This window comes from Notechis scutatus, chromosome 1 (genome assembly GCF_049901735.1).
Source record: "Notechis scutatus isolate UNSWTSFEM ecotype Mainland chromosome 1, rNotScu1.2, whole genome shotgun sequence".
In the NCBI taxonomy this organism is placed as follows: domain Eukaryota; kingdom Metazoa; phylum Chordata; class Lepidosauria; order Squamata; family Elapidae; genus Notechis; species Notechis scutatus.
In genome coordinates, this window is record NC_142009.1 from 55,686,970 (window position 1) to 55,708,141 (window position 21,172).

The 21,172-nt window shown below is 35.6% G+C and overlaps 1 protein-coding gene across 1 annotated transcript; it reads left to right on the forward strand.

Moving 5' to 3' along the window:
• The first annotated feature begins 5,178 nt into the window (after positions 1-5,178).
• On the forward strand, positions 5,179-10,584 carry LOC113420387 (left-right determination factor 2-like). The gene is made up of 4 exons (XM_026680276.2): positions 5,179-5,582; positions 6,803-7,046; positions 8,098-8,337; positions 10,199-10,584. Exons 1-4 carry the CDS (start codon positions 5,315-5,317, stop codon positions 10,536-10,538), a joined length of 1,092 nt encoding a protein of 363 aa, XP_026536061.2. The 5' UTR covers positions 5,179-5,314; the 3' UTR covers positions 10,539-10,584.
• The last annotated feature ends 10,588 nt before the right edge of the window (positions 10,585-21,172 follow it).

Consider the following 21,172-nt stretch of genomic DNA (forward strand, 5'->3'; position numbering starts at 1 on the left):
CGAAAAGCAGGTGGGTGGCAGCTGTGGCTAGGAGGTCCTTTGCTCAGCTTCGTGTTGTACACAGTAATTCCTTTTCCTGGATAGACTTTCTACCCAAACATTCATGCCCTGGTTATCTCCAGCCTATTGCAATGCACTCTACATAGGATTAGCCTTGAAAAGTATCCGGAAGCTTCAGCTGGTACAAAATGCAGCCATGTGGGCAATTTTAAATGCCTAAAGAAGGATGTATGTAAGAGGCTGGAAAAAAAATGTGACTAGATAGTTTCACAACCATGAATTCTCAACCCTATGCCCCCCCCCCAAAAAAAATAAAGTTGCTGAGATGTAATCCTTGCAGTGTTATTTATCAGACCATATAAAGATGGAAGCAACAGCGACTGAAGGAAGCAAGAAGGCTGAAAACAATTTATCATGAATTATTTGATTGTCTTCCTATAGGAAGCAGGTAGAGTAAATTGTCTCATTGGTTCCTTCTAATTCTATGATTCCAAGTCACTTTTACATTCTTTGCTATTTTTTGTTACAATATTGAAAACTCTTAAAATAGAGTTATTATATCTGTACTGCATAAATATGAAAAGGCACTTAATGGAAATTATCTCTGTTCTCTAATTAACGTTTTTGGGTTGATAGAAGAGAATAACATAAAATGTAAATTCTTTGTTTATTAAATGAATAAAGGGATACCTTAAATCTATGTGAAATAAAATGTTCTCCTTTTATTTAAGAAACTTCATGCTGCTTTTATATATTTTTAAGGTATAAGGGATTGTCAAGTGTGGGCAGGAGGAATTTATTCTTACTCAGATGGGAGGATTACTGAAAGCTTTGGTACCAAGTGGTATGATCTGATTCACACATAAAATTCTACCAAGATTCAATTTCACGAGTGTTGTTAGCTTAGTGTGATGTGTGATTCCACCCATTAAAGCTTAACCTTATACGCAATCCAGATCATTGTTCAATGAATCATCACTTTAAAAAAATTGACTTAATACATTTTGTGGAGTTAACTAATTCTTTTAGTCTAATCTATTTTAAAATTGTAAAAACAGAGTGGGCTAACTCAATCTTCAGCAAAAGCAAACTAAAACTGAAATACACAATAAATAAAAAATTGCACGATTATTCAGTTTATTTAATTTCTTCAATTTTGACAGAAGCCCATCTCACAATAGAAACTAGGCAGTTCACATCATTTACAAATAATACCATAACATCAGAGGAAATACGAACAAGTCAAGGAATCAAACAAAATTTAATCAATTAATGGGTTCCACTGACTGCTATGCCTGGGAACACCTCCACATCTTGAGAGTCATACCAAAAACCAGCAAGGTCAGAACTGACCTTTAAAACACTGGTTCTAAAAGACAAATAGCCCCCTTTCCTGCGTCCCACAATATGATATTCTTTTATGAATGGGATCTGATAATTTATTGTTTTAAATGTATGTAAAATATTCACCATGCTTATCTTGCAACATCTTTACAATTAGACTTAAACCAATCACAATTCCTTATTAACACCTACGTTTATTAATAAAGAAGCATGTTAATTATGTAGCAAACAGATAATACTTATGAGTTTTATAAGTGTCTGTTATACAGTCAAAGAATAATCTTTTATTTACAGGCATGACCAATGCAAACTTTACCTGCACTTTTGGTTGAAAATGAGATTCTCGTTTTCTCTCTCATATTTCATTCTAAGCAGACACTTTAAATCCCTTGTCTGACGTTTTAAATCCACCGTGTAGGTTCCAATACACATTGCTCAGAAAGCTCACCTACATAATGCTTGCCTTTTCTTGTTTGCATGACAAAAAAGGAATAGTAAATCCAGCAATTGGAGCAGATAATCACCATTGTGTGAAATCCTCTTCAATCCACATTTTATTTGTTCTAATTGAGTTCAGCTGTCTGTTTAATAATTTTATTTCACCTGTGGTGGTCATAAACCTGCTTCCAATACACATTTAACTTAAAGAGATTTCAGTCTATTAGACTGGACACCACACAGAGGAGAAAACAATCTCTAATCTAGAGACTCCAGCTGCAAAAATCATTCCCCAAAGGTTTGATTTTACTTACTGTTCAAGCCAATGGGGGGAAAAGATAATTTAGAACTGTATTTGCACTCCAGGAAAGAAGTATATTAGTAACAGTAATTTAAGCAGATACCAGCTTTTCTCAGTAATAACTGCTGAACCCAGCTCATAGTACAACATGGTCTATGTTTTGCATATTTTCTGAAAACGCTTCTATTGTGCTGAAAATGCTTCTATTGTCCCTCAGTAAATGCAATATTTTACAAGAGACTATGCAGATATTATTGTCTTTCTGTTTTCTTCTTTTTTCAGTTACTTCTGTGTTTCTTAACAAAATCTGTTCTGAAAGGGAAGTTGGAATGGCTGTAATTGCCTTTTAATTATCAGTAATAAAATAGGTTTGTTTATAATTTTTATTGATATAAAGCACTATTCTTCCTCTTAAGTGCTTGTGTTTATAAATGTTAGAATTCACAAACATCTTTTGTTCTCAGAATAGATACCAATTTTGTATTAAATGCTTCTCTTATGTTTCAAAGTGTTGGATAATTGATTCAAATCACCTTATAGTAATTCTCAAATGCAAGTGAAATGATAACTGAAATTTACCTTTTGAAATACGGATTGTGATATTCTTGGATTCTATACAAAGCATATGCTAGGATAATTAGAGGAAAATGTAATATTACCTTAGTAATACATAACAACAACAACAACAACAACAATGATGATGATGATGATGATAAAGCATACAATTTATTGATACTGCTGTACTAGGATACACCAGAGTTGAAGAAAAAGAACTGGAAAAAAGTTGGGAAAGGAGCATCTGCCAGGTTAGGCCTATTTTGATAGAAAGGTATGAATACCAGTTTCTGGAATTCTGCACAATAAAGGTAAAACCAATCTCAGCAAATGGCAACCTGGACTTGGCTCCTAAGCAGGGTTGGGTCTGGTTAGTAAATTGACCAGAGACCATCAAGGAATATCAGGATAGCAGACTAGACCAGGAAGTCAAGCCAGCATTCTTGAAAAAAAAAGCAGGAACAAATCCCTTCTACAAGGAAGCAAATCTCTTCTTATTACCAGGAAAATTACATTGATGTCTTTGTGATGCCTCCAGGAGTTGAATGCAACTTGGAGACTGTATTCTTTATAGAAACTCTATTAGAAGATTTTCTTTCTTGTAACTGCACAACCGGGACCACCCACTGAATGGTGGAAGATTCAGCATGCTAATCACTTAATTTTCTGTGCAAAGATGTAGGGATTAAGAAAAGATTAAATAAATTAATAGGGGATTAATAGCTATTAGGCATGATGGCCTTGTGCTGTTTTAGGATTTACAATTATTCTTATCTCCGAATGCCAGCTATTGGGATTGTCTATTGTACTCATGTCCTGGATGAGAGCGTTTCTTAGGCATGTGACTGACCATTGTGGAACAGTATGCCAATCCAGCATATTTCCCAATCCAGCTGTTTTGGAATGAGAGTAAGTGTAATTGTTTTCTTTTTTTAAAAAAAACATGATTTTTTATTTTATTCAAAGCATTAAAATACAAGCTACAAAAACTAAAAATAAAATAAAATAAAAACGAAGCTAAACAAGACTATATCAAAAAGTGCATAAACAAAACAAAATGGACATATACATAAATCCCCCCCAATTGAATACCGATAAATAAATTTCAAAGATAACTCCTCCGCGAAGCAGGCACACAATTTGTAAATTTCTATAACGCTATTTACCCAAGCCACTTAGCCTGACATCTATCTAGTCTATGAAAACATAGTCAACAGGTAAAAACCAACAACTACTGTAAATTAAACTTCTAAACCACTTGTTAGCAATCTATTTATTGTATTTCACTCACAGAAAGTCCACAATGGCTTCTGGTCTATCATAAGTCACAACAATCGTATCTACAGTAGTCTATCCAAGGATCAAATATCAAATGTAATAATTTTCTGAAACTTTAAAGTGGCCACGCCTTTTTACACAATTAGATGCAAGATGAGATGGTCACAAAGTTGGATGATTTTAAAAACGTAGAGAAATTTGTTGTACTTAAGGTAATCTCTGGTTATTGGAAAACAAATATGGAGAGGTAACAGTTACCCTAGGCCATGCTTGATGACTTTTGATCTATAGTACATGTGCAGGAACAAAATGTTATAGTAGCTTTTCGTGTGAAATTGTTCTTATTATTTTTCAATGCATTAAACTTGGAGACAGCAAATAACTGTAGAAATTTCAATACAAAGACAAAAAGATAAGTTTTCCTAAATTGAAAAAGTAGAGAAAGGGAAGCCTCTACTTTTTGTTTTTGTAATTCTGTAGTGCTTGGCCTTACTGCAATAATAAAATTTTACAAGCTTGAGTTTTGTGAAACAACAAATTACAACTGCAAAATAGAACAAACATGCTTTTAAGTATATATAATATACTTAAAGTTAGAGGAAACCGTAATAAAAAATACAAATACACATTCAAAAGTTTTGGTCTATATATTTTTAGGCTTTAGAAATTAAAAAGTATTATGCTAGGGCATAATTAAGTACAATGTTATTTACAATTCATACACCTAACAACAAAATAACAGTCTATATATAGTCACACCCTAGTATCAAAGAGATTATTTTGGAAAACTTTATTTTAATACATATCTCTTTTATATATATATATATGCCATAGTTTATGCCCAAAGTTTAATAGATACAGAATTTGCATTTCCATTTGATTTCACAACAATCTGCAATTGATGGAATAGGATCTAATAATAGACAAAATTATATAAGATATATAATTAGTGTGCTGCTCCTCTGAATGGTGGCTAAATTATACTTCCTCTGCCATCCTGCAAATCCATGTGTTTATTCCAAAAACAAAAGGCTCTTCGAGTAACGTAACTCCCATCGTATAGATATATTTTCTGGAATGGGGCTACCTAAGAAGGAAAATATAAATGAAGTAAGAACACTAAGCTTCTCAATATTCTCATCTTATTACTTAAACTTGGGAAGTGTGACCATGGCTTGGATGTATCCAAGGGGATGTAACACTTCCATTTCCTCTGCCTCACTTCAGCTTGTGGAATTTGTTATGCCAGCGATATCTCACTCACTATATAAAAGGCATCCTTCCCATTCGGGCAGCCTGCAGCAGCTTCAGAGCACAATCTCTTCTCTACCAAGCAAAACTTGTGCTGAGAAAGGAGAGATTTAGAGAATCTTTCCCTGTTTGATTGATTAACAAAGGATGGCTGTGAGTCTTAGCTGGGCCTTAACCTCTGCCCTGTTCCTAGCTGCCACCTCTGCTGGATTTAGTGAGAAAGGACTCAAGCAAATATTGCTGGAGAAACTGAAACTTCCAGATGTCCCTGCTCTCCAGATGGCTGACCTGGAAAATCTAGTGATTCCAGAGAATATAAGGAATAAATACATGTCCATGCTGGAGCGGCACAGAGTGAAACGAAGAGCATTGCCAAGTTTAGCTGGAATCTTGAGAGGAGTTCCAGGCAACGCAGGTAAACTTGGTTTCATATTTACATGAAGCTAAAAGCAAATTCTCCATCCCCATTTGAAATCTGAAACTTCATTAATGCCAACTGCTTAACAGATTTAACCCAAACCACAGGAAGACAGGATTTCTAAAATATTTTAAGCTAAATATATCTGCAACAATGAAATTTAAGTTCAGGATTTCTCAGGAAATCCAATTCATTTCTCATAAAGGAGATATGAGGTAGTGTTTAGCCAGTTTTAAAGATGATAAATGCTATACTGTAGTATTGTTCATAAAGTTAAGTTACTTTCCTTGCAAATACTGAATACACTACATCTGTTTATTGTAACACAATCTTAAATGTGATTACTGAGAAAAAATATTTGCTGTTTTAGCACATTTTCTCTAAATGAGACTGATCGCTGCTTTTAAGAACATGTTGAATATAAAAACATTATAACAAACTATGTAATTGTTATTTAAAAACAAATGAAGGGAAGTCCCATGTTATGGCTCTCACTACATAAATAATTTTTGGTGACTCAAACAATGAGAAATGTTGATAAAGGAAAAGAGATAAACATTTTAAATTTGCTATGAAAGTTATACATGTATTATTTTTAAAGCATTGAAAATACATGATGTATTTTGGGGGGAAAGCTATTGATCATTAAAGCAATTTTTAAAACAATTATGCTGCCTGGAAAGTCTTTCCCCAACATATCTGGAGGGTACCAGGTTGCGGAAAGAAATTCATGAGTACATTTATCTTCTCTAAATATATGCCTACCAGATAACAGTACGTGACCTCTATTTGTTGTTTATGTGAGATGTTAGTAGTAGAAAACATTGTCACGAGCAAATACCATAAAGCTTTTCATTGAATTAAATATGTGTGGTTAAGGTATGTCTTACTAATCATTATTTCAAATTGTTATACTGTGTTTATGTAAGGAAGGTTTGATAAGTGCAAGTTGGTAATAAAAAATAGAAGGAATTGGATGTCTGTCTTCTAGGATTTCAATAAGTTCTCCATTTCATGTTATTATTTAAAACAGCCTTTGATAATCTTATGTCCTCCAGATATGCTGGATTATACAGTACAATCTCTACCAGATAATTGAAACATCACTCTTCCAGAGAAATAAGGAATGTCTTGTATGTCCTGTATAATTCTTGTATGTAGGACATGGCAGTTGGAAATAATGATTTAAAATGTTCCTTTTGTTTCCACCCTCAAAGATATCTCAGGAGACATTCTCTATTCAGATACCACCCGTCAGAACCTGATCTTTGACATGGAAGGCAGGATTCCAGAAAACAGTGAAGTCACCATGGCTGAACTGAAGCTTTTCAAAAAGCCCCTGGAAAAGAAACATCTGCCCAGCAGGCAGGCACAAAGACCAGTCATGAATGCAAGGGTGACAGTGTACTGGGTGCAACCTCAAGATAATGGCACTAACCGGACCTCTTTAATTGATTCCAGGTATGAAAGAGAGTCCACAGTCTCAAAGAGTATTTTGCAGCATGGGAAGGTTATTTTGTCTCCAGTGTAGCCAGTTTAAAATTGTATAATCAACATTATATAACTTAAACAATGTTTCTGCAATTCATTTTTTTTAGTACTTTCTAAGAACTTAATAATATATAACCCTGTTCAAATGCTGTGTTTGGCTTAATGTTAAGTATGTGTGAATTCTGTCACTGTTGTTAATAAACAATAGTTTACAGTTTGTAGCAATGTATGCATCTACGTTGTGTAAGTCATAATACCATGATTCAATCTGATATTTGAATGCAGCCACTTGTTCTCCTGAGAAATGATGATAAACATTGAAACATAGATTAAGCTGGGGTCTCAAACTCAAGAGCATCAGCCCACAATATTGGGCTAGCCACACAAAATAGATTCTAAATAAGGCATAGCTACTATTTCTGGACTTCAGAGATCAAAATAACTACTCAGTGGTAGCAAAGAGTTAAAATTTTCTGTGTCTCCTTGGTGCCATCTAAGGGTAATCCAGGTTTTGCAGTTTGGATATAACAGCCATAAAATAAGGTATTTGCCTATGTAGATATGTCAATGGTTTTCAGATAGTCTCACATGATTTCTAAAAACATGAAAATTTAGGATCACAGAAATATTTTATTCCCAGTCTAAATCAATATATCTTACATTTTGGATTTATCTGTTGTATTTAATTGGTAGCAGGAAACAATAGGAACCAGATTCTTCTTTCTTTTATACTATTTTGTGTATTGTAGCATTAATTTAATAACTCTTCTACTTTTCATTCATTTGTTTATTTCTGTGCCATTTATGCATTTTGCCCATAATTTGTTTGAATATAGTATATTTTTATTCTGTCCAAATGTTATTTTTTTATATTTTCTAGAAAAAGGAAATTAGAGTAAAAGCCTATGTTAGAAGCTATTGTTAGTATTTTCATCTTCTCCTTCTATTCATAGTAAGCGTGCATTAACCAAAAAAATCTAAGCTCAGCTCAGCTAAGTATTTCATGCTTTTTAAACTTTAGATTAGTTCCCATTATGGAGTCTGGCTGGAGGAATTTTGATGTTACTCAGGCTGTACATTTCTGGCTGAAAACAAAAGCCTCTGGACCAATGTTTCTGGAGATTTGGATTGAAGGAGAAAGATTGGGCAGCTATGCCTCTGAAATGGCCAAAGTTGTGCGTTTTACATCACAGGATCCTTCAGATAAGACACTAGGCAAACCAGAGTTGGTCCTTTACACTCTTAACTTGGAAGAATATGGGTAAGTATCATGATATTTCTGCATAATGACAATGTTTCATTTCTGTCTTTCATGATTAAAAAAAATCCAAGGCAAAATTTGGCAGCTTCCAACCTATACCGAATGATGTTTACTTGAAGCTAAAGTCAACTGGATTTTGACTTAGTTTATTCGAGATAGTGGCTGTTTACTATGTCCTTTACCTAGTATGTCCTTTACCTTGTTCAATTGCAAATAATTCCATGTTCAACAAGACTCTCAAGAAAGTTGGCAGGCCTTGAATTTTTCCTTGCTTACTTCTGAATAAATATGCATAGAGTGACATACAAATCATTTCTCATTTCACAACTAGTACAAAACACTTTACATGAACAGTAATACTTTAGCAGACCATATTTATTTATTTTTATTTATTTATTTATTTGATTTGCCAATTGTTTACAAGATGATAAGTATAAGTGTATACATAGTTGTGAATACATGAAATGGGTACATATAAGAAAAATAAAAGAAGAATAAGAGAAACAATAGGACAGGGACGGTAGGCACGTTGGTGCGCTTATGCACGCCCCTACAGACCTCTTAGGAAAGGGGTGAGGTCAATAGTAGACAGTCTAAGGTTAAAGTTTTTGGGGTTTGGGGAAGAAACTACAGAGTCGGGTAGAGTATTCCAGACATTGACCACTCTATTGCTGAAGTCGTATTTCCTGCAATCAAGTTTGGTGCGGTTAACTTTGAGTTATCTGGGAGTGCTTCTGCTAGTGGGGGAAAAATCTGGAATTAGTCTGCCTTTGATTAATTAAAACAACACCTTATCAGAGAGGACTATACTTTATAATTGCTACAGATATGTAGTAAATTTATGTATACACATACACACACACTAAATGAATGTGATGCAGAATATAGAGTGGCTTATAGCAGGGGTCCCCAACCGCCGGTCCGCGGACCGATACCGTCCGCGGAACAAGTCTTACCGGGCGCTGGTTGCTGACGCGCCATCTTTTTGGTAAAAAAGTGCTTCCGGTGAGCTTTTCGGGTGAAAGCTCACGGAAGCACTTTTTCATCAAAAGATGGCGGCTTGCGCTTCGATGAGCTTTTCCGGGTAGAAAGCCATTTCTACCCGAAAAGCTCACCGGAAGCGCTAGCGCCCGCCATCTTTTTGATGAAAAGTGCTTCCGGTGACGCCACCGGAGCACTTTTTCATCAAAAAGATGGCGGCGCCCAGTTGATGCCGGCCGGGCTGCGGCGCCCAGCTGATGCCGGTACCGGGCAAGCGTCGAAAAGATTGGGGATCACTGGCTTATAGTACAAATCCTTGCTCATCAAGAAGTAAGTCAGGTAATGTTAGATGAGTCATTATAATCTACCTGACATAACTGTTAGAGGAAAGTCTGTAGTCTCAGTCATCCAAGTCATGACTGAGAGGTTTCTGTCCTCTCAGTCATGACTTGGATGACTGAGATCCAAAGGTGCTTTTTCAGGAGGCAACTGGACTTTCTTGGTTGTTTTTTTAAAAAGATATTTCATTTCTCATCCAAGAAGCTTCTTCAGCTCTGACAGGACAGTGGGGAATTGAAGGATCGTCAAAGAAAAAAGCATCTTCAAAGAAAAAAACAAGAACGTCCAATTGCCCCCTGAAAAAGCATCTTTGGGACAACTGTTAGAGGAAAAAAAATGGAAGATGTTGAAGTAGTGTGTGAGAGAAAAGCCAAGAGAGTTGAGCATGTAATTAATAAACAGACAGCATCATTAAAACAATCAAATACATATTTTTGTTCTTGCCTAAACTTTTGTATGTGTCTGTTTCTTGCTGAAAACTTTCAGCATGTGGGTTCTCACCCTACATCTTAGATGAATATTGATTCTGCTTTTTTAACAGAGGACCTGGGGACTGTGGAGAAGGAAGCATGATAGAGAGGTCTACCTGCTGCCGGGAAGAACATTATATCAATTTCCGTGAGTTGACTTGGACTCAGTACTGGATTATTGAGCCAGCTGGCTATCAAGCTTACCATTGTATGGGCAGCTGCTGGCAGCCAAAGAATTTGCTGCATCATTTTGGCTATGGAGAGAGATCGTGTGCTGTAGTGGAGAGTTCTCCTCTTCCCATGATGTATCTTGTCAAAAAGGGAAACTACACAGAAATTGAAGTGGCAGAGTTTCCTAATATGATTGTAGAAAAATGTGGCTGTATAATGAACAATATAGCGGTGATCTAATAAATGTTCACAACTGGTCCATTACAAGGAAATATTTTTCTGCTTCAGCACAGTAACTGCAACCACAATACGTATTGCTCAGAATCCAAACCACGTGTGGCATATTGAAGCTAGCTGCTAATTTTGTGGACACATTCATTGCACAATTCCAAAATCTTTGGGCGGGGGGGCAACGCTTGGATTAGGCATGTTCAAAAATATAAACCCTTCTAAGATCTTCAAATTTCTTCATGAGGCAAGACGCTAGAAAAAGTGAATGGAACTGGGGAGAAGGAAAATTATACAAAAGCTTTGCCTGATCAGAGTTTAATGGAATGTAAAAGATGGAAATATTCAAGCGGAGCTCTTCCTAAGTTATTGATCTTTAGGCTCCTTCAGAATTGCTCCTTAGATGGCTAATACAAAGAAGCAAACAAGGTGTACAGTAAATACAGTTGCAGCTGCTATCAAAATTGGTTCAACTTCAGATTGGTTTAAATCCACCAAATAACAGTATTCAGAAGAAGGTCAATTTTAACTGAATTTTGACAGAGGCTACAGTTTTCTAGGGAGAACTGCTGGCCGGTTGCAGAGCAGATTATTAATGCTAACGTAAAACTGTTGGTATTGGGACAAGATTAGAAGACAGATGGATCTTTTACTTTATAGTTTTTGCATTTGTATTAGCAAGTGCAAGTGTATACTCTCCCACCAGACTAATTTTTTAATCTCCTAAAGGATCTTTGTTAGAAAAGATCAGATCCTAAGTACCAGAAGACAAATTTACCTGTTTTACAAGAATGTCCTATATACAGTATGATTTTTATCCCATTAATATTGTTGCAGGAAATTACGAGACTCAGACCTTGGAATCCAAAAATAAGTTGGTTTTGTATGCGCAAACAGGTTAGAGTATTTTAGCGAGAGTCACTTCTGAACAATTTTCTTATTGAACAGCACATGCCTATATGCTTCTTCAGAAGGGGCAAAACAAAGAAATATAACTTGTCAGTCATTCCCTGGTTACTTTAAACACAGCTTTCCCCATCCCCTGTTGCTAGGCTAGGATGGCTGGATGTCACAAACCTATCTTGCTAAACTCCCTAGCTTGTGGTTTTGTTACAAGCGAGACAAGGTATCTTGGCAAATATGACTTTGTGACCGATAGATGATCCTTGTGGTTTGGCATTTCATAGTTCCTTGTTCTTTCTCTTGCTAATACCACATATTTCACTATCTATAAAACTTGTATCATTATTTCTCTAAAATTAATATATTTTTATGTCCTGCCTTATTCCCCCCTTTGAGACTTTATTTAACAATTAAGTCTCACTTTTATGATGTCTTAGATTAGCCCTTGCTATAATAATGTTAGGCATGACAAGATTAATGCTTTTGCAAAAGTAGGCAATTAGAAATCCTTCTCAGATGAGTTGAAGTTGGAAAAACGAACTTTCTTTAAACAATACAATTTATAGTTTGTTTCCCTTGGAAGCATATTTGCAGTTTAGGTATTCTATCGAGACAGGGAAGTTTGACCACACTGAACAGGAAACTCTTAGCTAGGCAACTGAGCAAAGAACATGTTGTGGTTTCTTCAACTCAGATAAGCACTTTAAACATATCAGCTTTTAAAATTTGAGACCCCTCTAGGTCATCTAGTCCAACCCCCTTTTTGATACATAAAATCCTTTAAAATAATTCAAAAGAATATATCCTTCCACCACACACTCTCTCCCTAACACATTAACATCTGTTTTACTTGTTCTTATTTTCAGCCATACGTAGAGGGTCAGCTTCCAGAGTGACACCAGTAAGGCCTCTTCTGCCCCATATGTTGCCTGCCCATTGCCGGTAGGGCAGTTATAGGGGGCGCTTCTTCAAACGTACCACTCATTAGACTCACCCATGAATCCCCCAATTGACTTAAATCCCCTATATTATTTCTCAAAATAGTACTTATGACAGGGGGTCTTCCAAACATCATTTCAAAAGGAGATAACCTAATTCCTTTTATTACTTTTGATTCTTTTAAACTTTGATAGTACTACATCTCTTATAAAGGGAATCAAACAGGAGAGAAACATTAGAACCCAGAATCCTAATACAGCAGACTTTGTTGAACCCTTCACCAACCCAATTTGCTACGCTCCAAAATTTTTATTAGGGCTAGCTGGTTTTGCACAATGTTATTTTCCACACTTCTCTTTTGCTAGGTTCCCAAGAGTGCAGTCACCTCTTTTAAGGGGGTTTCTACACAGTTTGTAGTCAAATTTAATTGTATGTCCATTAGCTCCCAGAGTGCCATCCTCCACCTACGTGTAGGCCCTTTTAGAGTTTCAAGCATTGGGGCATCACTGGTATCTAGGGATTCAAGGGCTCTTTGCTTTCCAAGCCTGAATTCATTCCTTCCATAGAGATTCCCCTATGTTGCTTTATGAACCTCGTTACACAGGGTCCAAACCACCTAGTGGGGAGGCTAGGATAGGCATATTTTTCACATTCCCTATACATAACTTCTGGGGTAGTCCAGTTGCTATTATTTGCTTCATGATTCTTACAATAACACACTTCACTACTTGTCACATTTTTTACTAGAACTTCGCTCAGTCCAGTCCCATCGGGCAAAACACAATAGCCACCCACAATCCAAATTTGTTGGATTCCATTAATCTCCCATATTTGATTCCACATACACATACGCAAAACACACAAATGTCTTGTTGAAGCTATTTTAGACAATTTCTTCCTCCCTTCTTCCTGTTGCACGGCGTTAAGGTTCTTTCGACACCTAGCTGACTTGCAATAAGAGACTACCTACATCAGGCTACTCAGTTTCATTGGGTAGCATCCCATAATGTCCTCTTCATTAAGAAACATCTCTCTTTAAATAGAAGTTTTTATTATTATTATTATTATTATTATTATTATTATTATTATTATTATTATTATTATTATTATTATTATTATTATTCATTTTAATAGTCTTTGTTTTATATTTTTATTGTATATCCATATAAATTTCTTTAATTAAATAAATGTCATGGACAGACTTCAGTAGTTACAGCATCTAGTATTTAAAGTCCAACTGATTTTATAGGAAGAGTTAAATCTTTGGTTACCTTTTTCTGGCTATAGTCAATGAGACAACACTACAACACTACAACAATGTTGGCTAAGTGAGGCCAAAGATATGCTCAGTATGAGATATAATTAACTACAAATCATGGTTGAACAGAGAGCTGAATTTTCTATCTGATTCACAATCAGTAACTATAATAAAAAGCACTTATCTGTAAATAATGCAGAATTCATGTATGTGTCTTAGAAACTAATATGTGTTATGTTGGCAAAGCATTTCTTTAAAAAGAAAAATGTCTCCAATTTTGCAAAAGCACACTGCCTCTCTGCTATTCATTAAAGCAGCCCAACTTTTTTCTGTGAGGCTGAAAATAAATGTGCAGATGATTTTAAGAGAGAACTCATTATAGTAAGACAGAACTCGTTATAGTAGCGGTGCCTTTTTTAAGGCCTGCACAGAAGGTTGAAACAGTTATGCTACTTTAATGAATAGCAGAGCTATGCTCTCTTGAGGTCTTGAGTATTTCTGAATTATTGTTGGACTGCACAGCCCAGATGCTTAATAACTAAGCATAGAACCATAAATCCTATAAGTGAGACTTGTGTGAAAAAATATTTGCTTAAGCATGTTTTTGATGGTAGTATTAATATATACAAATTATGTTTGATGAATTTTTCTTAATTTGTACATATGTGAGATGATATAAATAAAATATAAAATCAACACAAAGGGGCTTTTTATTTCTATCTTTCATAAGCATGTAAAGAATTACTATTTAATAATAAAGTAATTTTACAATGGTAGGTCATTATAGCAAGTTCTAGCAGAAAAGCAACTCAGGAAGTAAACAGAGTCACATGAAAATGTCTCAAGAACAACAGCTTTGTATGTTTATTTAAAGTATTTATATGGCCATTCAACTCAAGTATAACTCTGGGCAGCATACCCAGAGTATCAGTAATCAAAACTATGAAAACTATGAAAACATATAACTATGTTGATCATCAGACAACAGATCCTTACTGAAACAATCCGTTTATTATGACAATAGAAATAGAATTTCAAAATCTTTTCATCAGTCAAGACAGCTTTGAAGGAAATGGGAAGAGGTGGGGGAAAGAGGTAGTTGATATTTGAATAGTCTATGAGTAGTATTGAGTGCTCTTGTCCTTTAAAGCCAACATGAATTATCACTGTTATGAACTAATAAAAACTATTTAATAAAAACTTGTCAACCTTACGAGAAAAGCAGGCTCGTAATCCTGCACCTTTGATTGGCCCATGAATAGCGAGCAGGGATTGGTCCTTATGGATCAGCCTGATTGGCTATTAGTTAACATCTCTCATTGGGTACAATTTAAACGCGGGAACGCAATTCATTGGTTAACGGGTCAGCAGCCAGCTCTATAAAAGAGCTGCTGCTGCCCAGGGTTTTTGCTCTGTTCTTATTCATAAATAAAGAGTTGAAGTTCACTAGTTCTCTGCCTCGTCTCCGTTCCTTGCGCCCATGCTCAGTATTTAACAATCACAATCAGAAGTGAAGGGACATGATAAATTTGGGGATTGTCTTGCTTTATTTATACGTCTAAAATTCAACTGCATTTTCAGTTTGCCTCAAAAGTTAATCTGTATAACTGAAGTTCCAACATTAATATATTTTTAAAAAGCTGGACTAGAGATATATCTCCTCACCTATCTGAAATATTAAGTTACAAAATTTGGTTACAGTGAAAATGGAACTGAGCATTTGCTGAACTGCTGTTCATTTTATGACTGAAGATAATTATGAGGCTTTTCCTTTTAGTGAAAAGTATATAATGTTTATAAAACTTTAAAAATTGGGATTGAGAAGGACAATATTAAACTCCTGTTTGGGACTGATTCATAACCTACCGTATTTTTACTATGACTATCTGAATACAGCTGAGTATGACAAATAATAAACAAGATAATAAAGCTTCCACATTCATAGTATGCTTGACCTCAATTTGATGTTCTCCAGCCTCAGTTCCCTTGAATGTTAATCCATATGGTCAGAATAATTCCTTCTATACATAGGAAGGAGTAATGGAAATGTGCCAGAGTTACTACTCCCAAAATTCACAGCATAGTACCAACTGGAGAGCAGACAACTGGAGAAATCTGATCCACATTGGGCAGGTTGACAAATTTAGTTTGTTAACCATAGTTTCTTGAATAAGTCACAATTGACTTCATTCAGATAATGCACTAGGCCCTAAGTTGTGATCTCCTAATCAGAAAGCTGCCTTGAAATCTAGCAAATTACCTCTATAACTTCAGAAAATATGGCATTCCAGCCACTATATAGCAGCAGTTTAAAATCCAGGAGTAAATCTCCAGAAACTAATGTCACCAACTGCCCACTCAACCAGTTGTTTTAAATTCAGTCACACTCTCTTAATAAGGTGACTGTGAGAGTGAAATGTGCGAAAGAAACCTTGTATACTGTTCTGAATTTCTGAAGGAAAGGGAACATTCTAGAAATAAACTCTGTGGTTTGATATCAAAAATTGGCACAGGGAACTGTAGAACTGCTACAGCCCATAGAGCTCCTTTTCAGAATATTCCATCCCATTCTTACTCCTTCCTACTGTTTATTCCTTTCTATGTAAAGAAGAAACTACAGTATTTTGACTATATGGATTAACATTCCAAGGAACTGAGGGTGATACTAGTAAATGTAATCAGTGTGTATAAATATATCCTACAGTTTCGAAACTACAATTCTTAAACTAGAAAGATATTGCTAGTTTGTAATTCTCAGAATTGTAGTCCATACACATTTAGAGGGTACCAGGCAGCTAGCCTGACCTACATCTCCAATAATGATCAGATATATGGAGTTGTTACTCTTTATGTCTAAGAGTATAGCAGGTTAGCAAACCATATAGTTTTCTATATGTTATTTCTAAAACTATATGTATTTAAAAAACAGTCTTTCCATTTATACACCCAATGATTTATAGCACTGTGAGCATTTTAGGAAACAGTAGCAGGGTTGGACGGAATAAGAGTTTCTTTTCACATCGTTACAATACTAAATAACAACTTAACACAACAATACAAGCAACAAAGCCACATATATTTTTTAACTGCTTAACACCCTTTAGGACTGGCATAGTTATTTGTTTCTGGCCTTTGCCTTATTATTTTTTATTCTTTTTTCTTCTTCAATATAATGAAGAAATGGGAATGAAGGGTATGAAGCATATTACTGTCCTTGAGTTACCTCCAATTGTGAGGTGGATTGCTAATTTACCTTTTCAAAGTTCTCACCCTTCTGCCAAAAGCCTTAATCTTTCTTTAAGGAGGTGGATGTCAGGTTTTTCCTATCAAAGTTGCCCCAACCCATTTCTCTTCCTTTGACAAAGCCTTCCAGCCCCGTCTGGCACCCTGCTTTCCAGCAGTGGCTCTAATAAGTAGTTTGAGCACAAAACAAATGCTGAATCCACATCCCAACAAAAATGGAAATCAGGGTGGCTCCATTTGGCTTCTGTTTAAACCAGCTGGGGTTCTGGCAAAAGAACAGGGCAAACAAAAGATGTGTGATTGGACCCATTTCAGGATGTGCATTTATTTTTAAAGGAATGTTATTAGATTTTTCAAAATACCGTCTTGAAATGTATCTTAGAAGTAGCTAGAACACCCTTATGGAAGAAAAATAATTACAAAATTCCTACCTGAACATGTCTGAAAGGAGACAGTGATTTTCTATTACAAAAAACTGTCAAAGGAGACAGTGATTTTCTATTACAAAATAACACAGAGAAAACTATATTTTTCTTGCTCATTTTTTTTTCTAGTTGAGTAACATATTATGGTGTTAGCAGAAGATAAAGACCTCAAAAAGCAAATTATCAGCTGGCTCCAGGTATTTAAGGACTCCCATTGGAAATACTCCTAATTGAATATCCATTGTTAATCTATTTTGTTTTCATGGGTCAAGTTGATATACTAAATCAGGATTAATTTTTAAAATTATTTTAGTTGGATAAAGTATAATATCATGATTTAGAAATCATGCTAAACCATATTTTACAAACAAATATTTGGATTCCTGTATGTTAAGCCAAAAGTCATGGCTTAACATAACTGAGAGAATCAGTCTGCTATTTCTGCTAAATAGGGCTGTAAAATCTGGGCTGCAAAAATCCAGGCAACCATTAAATGGAAGCAAAGATATTCGAAAATAACTTGTTCCTATTCAATAGTTACCCAATTTTTTTGCATCTAAGATATGGTTGTTCTAGCTAAGATGTTCCTCTAACTAAAATATGCAAATGTTATATGTAGTTTAATTCAGGATTAGAAAATCTTTTGCTGTCAAGTTGAAACACTATTGTCTTTCAAACAGTTAAAAAGGGGGATTATATTGTAGTCCTTCAATAAGTACTTTTTAAAAAATGCATTATTAGCATACATAAAAGTATGCTAATAGTTTTACCCATTCTTTGCCCTTCAGATTGTTTGGGCTACAATTCCTATTATCCTTCAGTTGCACATTGAGCTTTGCTTGGAGAACTATTATTGTTCTAGTGATGTATAATGCCATAGTGAATAGACTAATAAAGCAATTAGTAAAAGATTATTAGAGTTTAGTAAGAATTCCTACACATCTCTTTTCCATTTGACTGGGATGTCATGAATTGCAAAGAACAATTTTCTTTTTTAATTGAGCCTTTGCACATCAAACAGCATTTCCTTCTCTTTAGGGTTCTTTATTGACATTTGTCACTTTCAGTTTTCACATACACATTAAGACTGCAGTCATTCACCAGTGAGTGAGTGCCACTGAATATAGTAACGTGTATTTGCAAGAAAGCCTGCATATGATGATGCTGTTAAATGGGAAGATTTCAAGAATCCTCCACGCACTGGGAATGTGGTAAAGTTCTTCAAAGAGGGGAAGACAATTGTTGCTCCAGCAAGATGCCTGAACTGACCTCTGTTCAGTTTTCTGGGCTCTGAATCATTCCAGTGTTTGGAGTTTAGCAGATTATATGAAGCCAATTGTTATACCTGGTCAACCATAGTTTATTGCTTTTTGTGTTAGAAGAACACATGGCTTATTTAATAAATTATGCTTATATAAACTTTAGCAAGAATCTGCAAATCCAGGCTTTGAAAAAGAATCTAGTCCAAATAAAGGTCAACAGTTTATCAGATTTTGATCCCTATATCTGTTGTTTAAGCTCTAGAACAAATTAGGAATTAATATACTAGTAGATCCTATCGACCAAGGAATGTCGGCTGGTGAACACCAGGAGGGTTGCCTTTTCTCCTAAAGAGTCTGCCCTCTGAAACTTTCTTTCTCCTATGATTAGGATGGCTTTCACCCTGCTGGCCTTTTGGAAGGCCTTGATGCCCTCACCTTGAATGTGTGAAGGACCCAATTTCCTGGTTGTGCTGACACCAAAATCCCTTTTGGTTGCTATTTATATTTAATTTCTTTTTATATCATGTTTTAATTGATTTTATTGTTGTTTGCTGTTCAGAATCACTGGTTTGTGTTGGGCAGCTATATAAATAGAATGAATGAATTAATGAAAATAAATAAATATGTTCTCCGCTAGCAAGAAAGAAAAGCACATAGCTCTGACATGTCTATATCATATTAAGTCATAATGTGATTTGTTCCAATAAAGTCAACATAGTTAATTCAGCAATCCATGCCATATCCTTGATGGGTGGATTCTGTCATTCACATATGTATCAGAGAAAGATGAAATTCTTCAAAGATGAAATTGCTGAAACTCTACACTATCTTGTTTGGAAGCTGTGCCTTTCAATCAGTAATGTTCTATGCTGTCTTCAGTGAATAAATCAACATTATTTTGCTATAATCAATAACAAAATAAATAAGTTGAGCTTCAAAATACACAAAACATGTTTTTTTTCCCTGAAAGAGAGCTCCATGTCTCTTATGTATTGTACACACACATGTTGAGAAGTCAAGTATGTATTAATTGATTTAACTGATAATTGTACAGGTTAGGAATTTTTATTTTTCTGCTGTTGCTTTGACTAAACCACATAATTACTAAAGTTGTGCAATGTGTTGGATTTCAAAAAGATTTAGAGTATGCAAAATAGCAATGTCTGCAACATTTTAAAGCCACTCTGTTTTTTCCCAGGATCTCATAGGAGCTGCGAAGGATGCCATGTGAGTCTGCAAAAAGACTATAGTCATGCCTGATGTGTTCAAAAATACATTTCTAAATCTCTGGGGAATGGAATTTGAAATGCTGCACAATTCTAACAACAACATCATTTCACTGTGTAACTTATGCAGATTAGGGTTATCAAATGACAATTTATTTGTTTAAGGTATTTTTTCCCAACCTGGACAACGACCAGATGTGTCAACTTCAACTCCAAGAATTCCCCAATTAGTTTAGCCGTTACACATAATCTGAGAGAGTTCAGCAAACTGAAAATTGCCCAGGTTGGGACACACTAATCTAAGAATCATTTCAATGGCTCTAGGCCCATGATGGCGAACCTATGGCACGCGTGCCACAGGTTGCACGCAGAGCCATTTGTGCTGGCACACGAGCTGCAGGCAAACTTTCTCACTGCTTACCTCACAGCTGATTTTTGGCCGGTTTGAGGCCTTTTTCAGCCTCCCAAAGGCTTGAAGAAAGGCTTCTTCAGGCTTCTGCAGGATTTTAGGCTGAAAACTAGCCCCATTTCATCACTTCCTGTTTTTCCAAAAATACTGGAAGTGATGAAACGGGGCTAGTTTTCGGCCTGCAAAGCCTGCAGAAGCCTTCCTCAAGCCTCTGGGCTGAAAAAGGCCTCAAACCAGTCAAAAATCAGCTGTGAGGCACAGTGCAGGTAAGGGGGCGGCATGGGTGGGTGGGTAGGTGGATGGGTGGGTGGGTGAGGATTGTGTGTGCATGCGTAGGGAGCATTGCCTTCTGAGCGCTGGCACATGAGCGCGAGCGTGCAAGCGCATGCCCAATTTTTGGCACAGGAGCCCAAAAAGGTTAGCCACCACTGCTCTAGGCAGTTTACAAAAATGTATACTGATTAAACATCAATAACTTCCTTAAACAATACAGAACTGTCAAAAAAGTATTTGAAAAAGTAATGATTTTGTAACTTAAAGTATAATAAGAAGTGGGGTTGCCATTATGAAATGGCAATTTAAGCTTAAGAAAATAAGTTATTATTTCTAGAATAGACCCGATGGTAAGATGGGCAACCAATAAATTTAATTAATAAATAAATAAAATAGGCATAGCTTCCAAATCATGAATTCCAGTCCCAGAGTTAGCAACAACTATATTTTGTTCAGATTCATGTTATTTTACTATCATATGGAGGCTTTTCAAATATACAATTCCTGGACTCATAAAAAAAGAAAAAATGTAGCTGATGGCAACTAGCACCTAAAAATATAGCGTTCGGATGGCAACTAGCTCCCAAACCACTTAAAATTCTTCTCAGCAACTGTAGGATTGGTCTCCCAATACCATTCTCTGAGTGTTCTTAGACAGGGAAGAATGGCATCACCATAAAGTGATGGTCCTCATCTCCAGGTTTTGAA